Source organism: Ranitomeya imitator, chromosome 5 (assembly GCF_032444005.1).
Source record: "Ranitomeya imitator isolate aRanImi1 chromosome 5, aRanImi1.pri, whole genome shotgun sequence".
NCBI lineage: Eukaryota > Metazoa > Chordata > Amphibia > Anura > Dendrobatidae > Ranitomeya > Ranitomeya imitator.
In genome coordinates, this window is record NC_091286.1 from 564331517 (window position 1) to 564343582 (window position 12066).

General features: G+C 42.2%; 1 protein-coding gene across 1 annotated transcript in view; it reads right to left on the reverse strand.

Annotated features, from left to right (window-relative positions):
• The window catches only part of FARP2 (FERM, ARH/RhoGEF and pleckstrin domain protein 2), a 135956-nt gene that overhangs the window by 67227 nt on the left and 56663 nt on the right, over positions 1 to 12066 (reverse strand). The window contains exon 4 of the mRNA XM_069726779.1: positions 1415 to 1457. Coding sequence (XP_069582880.1) covers positions 1415 to 1457 — 43 coding nt within the window. The remainder of the gene's footprint in view (positions 1 to 1414; positions 1458 to 12066) is intronic.

Here is a 12066-nt window from a genome sequence, read left to right on the forward strand (position 1 = left end):
TAAACCCTTTCATCTGATCACGAAGGGCTATATCCTGACATCCACAGCCTCAGTCAGCTACATAGCTCCTCTGAATGGCACCATATGACAGTCACTCCTACAAAGCAGCCCTACATTCTGGCCTCTTATGTCAATAGGTAAATGATCGTGGGAAAGGTTTTCTGAAAACTGCTTAAAAATGACTTTTTTACATCATATTTACAGCAAAGGGAGATTTTTGATAATGACAAGCACAAAGACCCCAAATATTAAAAACGCACAAATCTCTTCGATGGGTCCTAATTAGTGATGAGCGAGGGTGCTCGTTACTCGGGTCTTCGGAGCATGCTCGGGTGTTCTCCGAGTATTTTGGGCGTGCTCGTAGATGTTTGAGTCCCCGCAGCGGCATGATTTGTGGCTGTTAGACAACCTGAATACATGTGAGGATTCCCAAACAGGCAATCCCTGAGGTTGTCTAACAGCACCCAAAATACTCGGAGAACACCCGAGCATGCTCGGAAAACCCAAACAATGAGCACACTCGCTCATCACTAGTCCTAATCTTTTCATTAAATGCACTACAATGAGCCCCTGTGAACTGGTTTGCCTGCTCACCATTACGGGCCGGCAGTGACATTTGAGTTGACTGACATTTCAGTTAACATTTGTCGTCTTCTTTGTCTGCTGTCATCAAAGAGCAATTGTTTAAAAACAGAAAATATTCAGGATGGACTTTTATTTCCTTCGTGCTGTACCACGACAATAATTCAAGTCACAGCCCTGAAATATGACCTCATGTAACAAAAAACAGAGAAAAAAATGTGTTCTTAAATAGTTATTCCAATCTTCTTCAATGGGTATGGTTAGGTAGAACTTGCAAAAAACAATCAACTTTAAACTAGAGGTCATTTACAAAGTCCTCCCCCATTCTCCCAATAGAATGGCTTCTGGGCCCGCACACACTTAAACTAATGATGCTGACACTGTCAATCAGGGAGGAGCGCGCCGGCCCACCAAGCAGGAAGGTGAGCTGGTGGGGAGCGCTGCGCTCCTGAGCAGAATATGATCGCTCTTATCCATCCATAACACTCTTCATTACCAATCTAAGAAAACCTCCAAACTCGAAGCACATCTTCATCCGTTACATATTCATTGTTAACCATAACAACAAATGTAACAGGAATTAATGACATTAAAAGGGGTGTACCACTAAGGATCGGAAGGGGTCTGACTGCTGGGACCCCACTGATCATCAGAACAGGTGACTTCTGCTCCCCCATGGCAATGGAGCGACAGCTGTTATACATACCACGTAGTTATCACCTATTATTCCAGAATGACTAAACTAATATGACAGTTTTGATAAATGAGAATCATCTATTTTACCCCTATTAAAAAAAAGAAAAAAAAAAAAGAAAGCGAATACCAAACTTACTGCGCAGCTGCTTGTTCACACATTTCAGCGGCTCCAACCACACCTAAATAGGAAAATATTGAAGAGTTGGCTTTTTATGGGCATTCTTACAGTTATATTGGATAATTACAAACAGAATATTATGGGTGGATCCATGAATGCAGAGTCTCTTGTTTAACTGCGCTTTTTCTACTAATTATATTAACCACATACTAAGCATCAACAGTCACAAATAATTATAATAACAGGGAGAGAGAGATGCCAAAATAATCTAATTCCTCCAAACATCTCTCTGACATCTTGGGGGGAAATTTCTCATGACGGGAATTTTTTTTTTTAATAAAAGGGGATTTCAACTACTCTGATAACCCCCATTCTCAATCCATAGGCTTGCCTCCAGTAAAATAACCACCTATACTCACCTCTGGTGCCAACGCCATTCCCGCGATGTCTCCCAGGGACTGCGTGACATTGTCACGCCACAAGATCCCTGCAGCCGACTTCAGATAAATCGCGCACATCCGGAGGAAGCGAGAGCTGCTGCCATCTCACTCCCTCTGGAGAAAACATACGGATTGAGAAGGGGTTGTCCGAACAGTAGACAACCCTCCTTTTAAGGCTTGTTTGTGGCTGGGTCAATGCGATTTGCACAAAATGTATCAGAGAGCTGTATAGTGGGGGATATTTATATCCACCAGAATTCTGGAATAATTCACTTTGCAACACAATGTGCCAAAATTGTGCTGCACATTTCTGGCACAAAGTAAGCCAACTAGTAGGTTTTGTAAACTTAGACTAGACAGTTTTAAAAACTGACAGATTTCTGAAACGGCATAAACTACTTTGATTAAAAAAAATTAAGACAGTTATGCACAGTATTAAAAGTTAAACAGTATTGATAAAAATCTTTTCATTTTTCATAAATTTGCCACATCAATACATATAACACTTCTGTCTAGAGCGGTTTTTCCACCCCCCCCCTACTAAATTTAAAAAAAAAGCCTAAATAAAGTCTCCCCTTTTGGTTTCCCTATACAGTACCTTGCGAAAGTATTCGGCTCCCTGGAACCTTTCCACCTTTTCCCACATATCATGCTTCAATCATAAAGATACCAAATGTAATTTTTTGGTGACGAATCAACAACAAATGGAACACAATTGTGAAGTTGAAAGAAATGTATTGGTTATTTTAACTTTTTGTGGAAATTCGAAAAGTGGGGCGTGCAATATTATTCGGCCCCTTTACTTTCAGTGCAGCAAACTCACTCCAGAAGTTCATTGTGGATCTCTGAGGCAAAGTGCACACGTCAGGATTTCTTCCGGATTTTTCGCATTTTTTCGCTATAAAAACGCAATAAAAACGCTTAAAATACGCATACATATGCATCCCATCATTTAGAATGCATTCCGCAATTTTTGTGCATATGTTGCGTTTTTTCTGTGAAAAAAAACGCATCGCGGAAATAAACGCAGCATGTTCATTATTTTGCGGATTTCCCACTATATTATTGCATACCAGAACCTCCGGAAAAATCCGCAAAAACCGCGATAAAAACGTGAAAAATCCGCATGCGGAAAATGTCCGGTTTTGTTCAGGAAATTTCTGCAAGAAATCCTGAAGTGTGCACATAGCCTGAATGATTCAATGTTGTCCTAAATGCCTATTGATGATAAATATAATTCACCTGTGTTTAATCAAGTCTCCAAATAAATGCACCTGCTCTGTGATAGTTTCAGGGTTCTGTTTGAAGCATCGAGAGCATCATGAAGACAAAGCAACACAACAGGCAGGTCCGTGATACTATTGTGGAGAAGTTTAAAGCCGGATTTGGATACAAAATGATTTCCAAAACTTTAAACATCCCAAGGAGCACTGTGCAAGCGATCATATTGAAATGGAAGGAGTATCACACCACTGCAAATCTACCAAGACCCGGCCGTCCCTCTAAACTTTCATCTCAAACAAGGAGAAGACTGATCAGAGATGCAGCCAAGAGGCCCATGATCACTCTGGATGAACTGCAGAGATCTACAGCTGAGGTGGGACAGTCTGTCCATAGGACAACAATCAGTCGTACACTGCACAAATCTGGCCTTTATGGAAGAGTGGCAAGAAGAAAGCCATTTCTCAAAGATATCCATAAAAAGTGTTGTTTAACCCCTTCATGACCTTGGGATTTTTTGTTTTTCCGTGTTCGTTTTTCACTCCCCTCCTTCCCAGAGCCATATTTTTTTTATTTTTCCGTCAATTTGGCCATGTGAGGGCTTATTTTTTGCGGGACGAGTTGTACTTTTGAACGACATCATTGGTTTTTTCCATGTCGTGTACTAGAAAACGGGGAAAAAATTCCAAGTGCGGTGAAATTGCAAAAAAAAGTGCAATCCCACACTTGTTTTTTGCTTGGCTTTTTTGCTAGGTTCACTAAATGCTAAAACTGACCTGCCATTATGATTCTCCAGGTCAGTACGAGTTCATAGACACCTAACATGACTAGGTTATTTTTTTATCTAAGTGGTGAAAAGAAATTCCAAACTTTGCTAAAAAAAAAAAAAAATGCGCCATTTTCTGATACTCGTAGCGTCTCCATTTTTCGTGATCTGGGGTCGGTTCAGGGCTTATTTTTTGCGTGCCGAGATGATGTTTTTAATGATAGCATTTTGGTGCAGATACGTTCTTTTGATCGCCCGTTATTGCATTTTCATGCAATGTCGCGGCAACCTAAAAAACGTAATTCTGGCGTTTCGAATTTTTTTCTCGCTACGCCGTTTAGCGATCAGGTTAATGCTTTTTTTAATTGATAGATCGGGCGATTCTGAGCGCGGCGATACCAAATATGTGTAGATTTGTTTTTTTTTTATTGATTTATTTTGATTGGGGGGAAAGGGGGGTGATTTAAACTATTATATTTTTTTTATTTTTTTCACATTTTTTTTTTTTTTTTTTTTTTTTACTTTTGCCATGCTTCAATAGCCTCCATGGGAGGCTAGAAGCAGGCACAACACGATCGGCTCTGCTACATAGCAGCGATCTGCTGATCGCTGCTATGTAGCAGAAATGGAGGTGTGCTGTGAGCGCCGACCACAGGGTGGCGCTCACAGCCACCGGTCATCAGTAACCATAGAGGTCTCTAGGACCTCTATGGTTACCATCCAGACGCATCGCCGACCCCCGATCATGTGACGGGGGTCGGCGATGACGTCATTTACGGCCGCCCGGCCAGAAGCGGTAGTTAAATGCCGCTGTCTGCGTTTGACAGGGGCATTTAACTAGTTAATAGGTGCGGGCAGATCGCGATTCTGCCCGCGCCTATTACGGGTACATGTCAGCTGTTCAAAACAGCTGACATGTCCCGGCTTTGATGCGGGCTCACCGCGGAGCCCTGCATCAAAGCAGGGGATCTGGTCCGAGGTCAGATAGGGGTTAAAGTTTGCAACAAGCCACGTGGGAGACACACCAAACATGTGGAAGAAGGTACTCTGGTCAGATGAAACCAAAATTGAACTTTTTGGCAACAATGCCAAACAATAAGTTTGGCGTAAAGGCAACACAGCTCATCACCGTGAACACACCATTCCCACTGTCAAACATGGTGGTGGCAGCATCATGGTTTGCGCCTGCTTTTCTTCAGCAGGGACAGGGAAGATGGTTAAAATTGATGGCAAGATGGATGGAGCCAAATACAGGACCATTTCTTGAAGAAAACTTGTTGGAGTCTGCAAAAGACCTGAGACTGGGACGGAGATTTGTCTTCCAACAAGAAAATGATCCCAAACAAAGCAAACTCTACAATGGAATGGTTCACAAATAAACGTATCTAGGTGTTAGAATGGCCAAGTCAAGGTCCAGACCTCAATCCAATTGAGAATCTGTGGAAAGAGCTGAAAACTGCTGTTCGCAAATGATCTCCATCAAACCTCACTGAGCTCGAGCTGTTTGCCAAGGAAGAATGGGCAAGAATTTCAGTCTTTCGATGTACAAAACTGATAGAGACATATCCCAAGTGACTTGCAGCTGTAATCGCAGCTGTATTCTACTGCTACATATTTGATACTTATGTTGTGCATATTACTATTTTAGATTCATAAGTCTTGCTTTGACATACTGATAGATCATTATGCCTTTTACGGAAATATATCATACATACATATACACACAGCTCAAAAAAATAAAGGGAACACGAAAATCCAACACCCTAGATATCACTGAATGAAATATTCCAGATGTAAATCTTTATTTATTACATAGTAGAATGTGTTGCAAACAATAAAACCTAAAAATGATCAACGTAAATGACAACTAATATCCCATGGTGGTCTGGAGTTGGAATGATGCTCAAAATCAAAGTGGAAAATAAAGTTACAGGTTGATCCAACTTCAGTGGAAATGCTTTAAGACAAGGAAATGATGCTCAGTAGTGTGTGTGGCCGCCACATGACTGTATGACCTCCCTACAACGCATGGGCATGTTCCTGATGAGGTTGCGGATGGATCTCCTCCCAGACCTGGACAAAAGCAGCCGCCAACTCCTGGACAGTCTGTCGTGCAACGTGACGTTGGTGGATGATGCGAGACATGATGTCCCAGATGTGTTCAATCGGCTTCAGGTCTGGGGAACGGGTGGGCCAGTCCATAGCTTCAATGCCTTCATCTTGCAGGAACTGCTGACACACTCCAGCCACATGAGGTCTGGCATTGTCTTGCATTAGGAGGAACCCAGGGCCAACTGCACCAGCATATGGTCTCACAAGGGTTCTGAGGATCTCACCTCGGTACCTAATGGCAGTCAGGCTACCTCTGCACATGGAGGGCTGTGCACCCTCCAAAGAAATGCCACCCCACACCATTACTGACCCACTGCCAAACCGGTCACGCTGAAGGATGTTGCAGGCAGATCTTTTTACACGGCGTCTCCAGACTTTGTCACATGTGCTCATTGTGAACCTGCTTTCATCTGTGAAGAGCACAGAGCACCAGTGGCAAGTTGGCCAATCCTGGTGTTCTGTGGCAAATGCCAAGCTTTCTGCACGGTGTTGGGCTGTGACCACAACCCCCATCTGTGGACGTCGGGCACTCAGACCATCCTCATGGAGTCTGTTTCTAACAGTTTGTGCAGACACATGCACATTTGTGGCCTGCTGGAGGTCATTTTGCATGGCTCTGGCAGTGCTCCTCCTGTTCCTCCACAATGGCACAGGTAGCGGTCCTGCTGCTAGGTTGTTGCCCTCCTACGGCCCCCTCCACGTCGTGTGTATTAGCCTGTCTCCTGGTAGCGCCTCCAGCCTCTGGATAGTACGCTGACAGACACGGCAAACCTTCTTGCCACAGCTCGCATTGATGTGCCATTCTGGATGAGCTGCACTACCTGAGCCACTTGTGTGGGTTGTAGAGTCCGTCTCATGCTACCATGAGTGTGAAGCACAACCAACATTCAAAAGTGACCAAAACATCAGCCAGAAAAAGCATTGGTACTGAGATGTGGTCTGTGGTCCCCACCTGCAGAACCACTCCTTTATTGAGTGTGTCTTGATAGTTGCCAGTAATTTCCATCTGTTGTCTATTCCATTTGCACAATAGCATGTGAAATTGATTGTCAAACAGTGTTGCTTCCTAAGTGGACAGTTCGATTTCACAGAAGTATGATTTACTTGGAGTTATATTCTTTTCTTTTTATATTATATTTTATATCTTTGTCTAGTAATTACCAGTTGAATTCCTAATATTTCCTTCTACTGGAAACTTTAGGAGGGGTTATATCTGGGGGGTTCTACAGTCACTTTTGTTCTTTTAACAGACCACTTACTATGTATACATGTACTCTTTAGATATCTGAATAAAAAATAAAACGCAACGTTATTTTAACTACTCCTTTTTTGTTTTTCTCTATTTAAATTTAATATGATACTGTTATGATGATTTAGACACATTTCTTGATTATATAAGTTTGTGTTACTAGAGGAGACTGTTCAATATTTGGTGGAGAATTATATAGGTTATTATTGTATTTCTTATCCAGCAGCACCCTTTTCTGACTGACTGATTGATAGGTCAGTGGCGGTGTACCACAGTAAACATCTTGTCATAGAAGGAGGTGGGTGCTGCTAGGTAGGAAATACAATGCGAGGATGAGAAACTAGAAGTGCATCCTCACGTCCTAGTGCACTTCCAGACAATTTAACCATGTGATTTCTTGCTCATAGAGCAGTGTTTTGAGCTCATAAAGGGATCGACAGACATATCTCTCAAAAGGCTTCAAAAACATAAATGGTTTGGTGGGTGTAGACGTTTCTGACATTTGCTTAAAATGTAAGCAAAGAAAACGATACTTTTGACAGTGAAACCCCTGTATTGCAAACACTGAGTTCTAGCCTATTAACTGAATAACATGATTGCTCTGTGGTTCTGTAGTAAAACATCCCATGAGTACACTGTGCTCTAACATGAGCAATCCCTAAAAGAAGTGCTTAGTTATCATCAAAGGACCCTTGCTTCAAGGGCTGAATTAACAATCTGCAAGACCATTAATAATGAGGATGCCAACCTGCTGCAGGACTAGGAAGTTTAGTGAATGGGATAATTAATTGTACTCGTTACAGAAAATGCTGGAGCAATTCTACAATTTTCTGCCAAATACTCCTTTGGAGAAAGGCAATTCAACTTTTAAAAGAACACAATGAAATACAACCTCAGGGAGGTCTAGAGAGAAGGGTTGGAACAAAATAAATAAAGCTGCAGTAATATATATTTACAGTGTCCGCATTAAAGGGAACCTGAAGTCTGATTGATGTTGCCCGAACCACAGGCATCATAAACAAGAGAGTGCAACAAAATCATACGTTGAAGCGTAGATCATGTCAGTCTGCTATAATGGAGGTGCAGACTGGAATTGGATTTAATCCACAGACGGCATCATAAAGATAAACAGTTGCACTTAAAAAATCATATCTTTAGTAAATAAAAAGATTTATTTCAATCACAAAAAAGTGCGTTCGACCCTATCTCGGGTCTTTTTCAAACCTTGCTCATATGGAAGGTTATGAAGAGAAATTGGGCACAAATGGTACAAGAATCCCGTTAGGGGCTTGTGATACGAATTGAGGTAGATACAGTGTTTTGCGAAAGTATTCGGCCCCCTGGAACTTTTCAACCTTTTCCCAAAACATGCTTCAAACATTAAGATACCAAAGGTAAATTTTTCAACAACAAGTGGAACACAATTGTGAAGTTGAATGAAATTTATTGGTTATTTTAAATTTTTGTGGAAATTCAAAAACTGAAAAGTGGGGCGTGCAATATTATTCGACCCCTTTCATGACCTTCCATATGAGGAGCAAGGTTTGAAAAAGACCCAAGATAGGGTCGAAACGTTACCTTTGCCTTCCTCATATGACCTGACTGCGGTGAATTTATTGCACTTTTTTGTGATTGAAAAAAATCTTTTTCTTTACTAAAGATATGATTTTTTGAGTGCGACTGTTAGTCTGGATGAGGGGACATGCTACAGTCACAAGCCCCTGATGGTGGCGCATCCCTCTTCATGAATCGGGAGGGTCTGACAAGTGGCATGCACCATGCAAGAAATCTTATTCTAGTAAGGCACTGGAGTGAAAGTTCTGCCGTCCCGCCCAAGTTCGTCATTAATTAGATGAGCTTTGGCATCCCGTCTCGCCCCAGTTACACGCATTTTAGCACATCTCCAAGTTGTGGTTACATTTTGTGACTTTGCAAAGCGAATTTTGGAGTGAAAGCTGGACAAATTGGGCCCTATGTGTCTCAGCTGACTAGTCCATAGTCAGTCCTGGGTGGCTTCTCCATGCTGCAATGTCTTTAACTAACAAGTCCATCCCTATTAGTGATGAGCGAGCGTGCTTGGATGAGGCGTTATCTGAGCACGCTCGGGTGCTAACCGAGTGTCTTCAGCGTGCTCTAATACTATGTTTGAGACCCCGCGGCAGCATGTCTGGCGGCTGTTCAACACCCGAGCATGCTTGGAAAAGACCTTACTTCCCCATCAGAAGTACTCCGGGGAACAGCATTAGGGACAGGGAAGGAGCCCCTGGTCGCAAGACACCAAACAACAGAGTTGTGACACTATCTGCCATTGATCCATGAGGTTAATGTCCCTTTGTCTACCTTACAACATTTTCTTACAACACACACACCCCTTTAATATTATACACGATCAGAGTATATATACGTTGTTTTATGAACATATCTATTTTACAGCCACAAATCTAAAACTAATTACTAGCATGCTGTAAAACTTTTACTCTAATTATACAGATCTTTTAGCTACTATTCTCTAACTGGTCATTTCTATTTTGAGTGGTTTAATGAGATAACCAATCCGCAGGGATATCCAGAGGGTGGAGCAGGCAGCCAATGACGGCTTTTATAATTTTTTCAAACTAGTGCATATCTTTTGCCAATGGATTATTTTTCCTGATGGATCCAAGCATATCCCATTAACTAACATCCCTACCTGCTCCATGACTTACTATTACGTGGGCCTAAACACATTCACGAGTTCAGGAGATGAACGTGACCTATCGAAAGCCGGTATCAGCTGCATCATACAGCGCATACCCTGCCGCAGCGGTCATAGTCAGTACTAGCACCAATCCCAACTAAAAAGGTATGTAGTGTAATGCAGCAGTATCCACACTGTGCAGTGATGAGGCAGTGACCCAAGAAAGTTCAAAACAAAAGTCTCTCTAGTGTTTAACTCCCAAATAATGCACAGCACACAATATCCTCCAGATCACAGCCGGGACTATATCCTCCAGTTTACAGCCAATAAACACACCAGTCCACCTCCGAAACCAGTTGCCGTGGGCAACTGCACCGCTGTGTATGCTGTAGGTGCCAGACTTCTCAGCTCCCTTGGCTATTTGGCTCCGCTTGCCTGTGTTGCCGCACACAGGTGGAGCTCTGCAGAGCCGACTGCTCTGCACTCTAGCAAACACCAAACGGACTCTGGCCCTGACACCCAAACCCTTTACTGCAGAGATTTTAACTGGAATCTGTGGCCATGGGCCACATGGAAAACCTGGGCCTGAAATGAAATGGACTGCACCACTACCATCCTGTTGTCCAATTCAAAACACAAAAGTCCAACAGGTTTTCTTAAATCTGCCTTGGACAAATAGTTTGCCCTAGACTAACACTTACTTTTTATTCCGCATTGTAATCACAGCTACGCCTGTGACCGCAATGCACCCCCATGGCCTCAACACGCCTCCATGCAGATCCTGGGGGAGAACATACAGCGACCCCTACATCTGACACTGGTCACTTCCTCACAGTAGTTACGGTAGCAGCAATATCAAATATGCCGATAAAATAATTATAAAAAAAAAATGCTAAGGGTTTTTTTTTGTACACCGCTTCAAAAAATGTCGAAAAATCACCACTGTTTTATTTACAGTGTTTATTCACGCTTTCTAGGGCGTGAAAAAAATGCTGCAAAAACTTTGAAAGAATTGACATGCTGCAGATGTCAAAATTAACTGCAGTTCTCGCTCGGTTGGGAGAAAAAAATAAATAAATAAAACATTTGTGTGCATGAGATTTTCAAAATATCAAAGCTTTTGCTGGAAATGTAAAAGGCAGCTTTCAATTTGCATTAAAAAAATGCAGCAAAAACAATACCTGTGAGCATAGCTTTAAAAGGGTGGTCCGAAAGCCAAATTAATTTCCTAAATCCTTATCTATTTAATGCCTCAAAAAATTCCCTATCCTTCCACAACTATACTAAGGCTATGTGCACACGTTCAGGAAAGTATGCAGAATTTTCCTGAGCAAATCTGGACTTTTTCCGCAGGAAATCCGCATACTTTTTTTTGCGGATTTTTCGCATTTTTTTCCGGAGCTTGCCAATGCAATAAGATAGTGGCAAAAATGCGAAAAATCCGCAAAATTAATGAACATGCTGCGCAGCATGTGCACAAGAATTGTGGAATGCATTAAAAATGATGGGATGCTTATGTATGTGTTTTTTTTAGCATTTTTTTCCGCAGAAAACGGCCAAAAAAACGCGAAAAATCCTGAACGTGTGCACAGACAATAACAGTTTCTTTTTTTTCCCCAGTTTCATTTTGATGAAGCTTCATGTGAGAATCACAGTGCATGCTAAGATACTCAAACAAAGCTTCATCAGGGGACTGTGGTCACTGCCGCAGCCTCTGCCAACTCCCAGAATCGAAGCCTCATCTGTGACACTCGTTTGGCTTGGCTAAACCCTGAATGCTTTGCACAAAGACATTGTGTTCTTTTGCCGGCTCAGATCATCAGTAACAAGCCGGCAACAGAGCGCACTGTCAGAATGACCAGAGACCAGTGAAGTCACTTATGGGGGCAACACTATTCTCCGCACGCTGGTTATTCTGACATTGCGCTCTGTTGTCGGCTCTTTACTGCTGATCTGAGTCGGCAATAGAGCATTCGCAATGATTGAACGCTGTGCGATGTGCATAGAGAATAACGCAGCCCCTGAAACGAGTGTCACTGATGACTGCAGCATCTGACAACTGATGACTCTTTGTTTGAGTTTCCCAGTATGCACTGGGATTCTCAAAGGAAGCGTCATCAAAAAGGAAGTAGAAAAATAAAGAAATAAAAGCTGATAGGGAATTTTTAATTCAAGTATATTAGGAAATAGTTTAGATTATGGCAT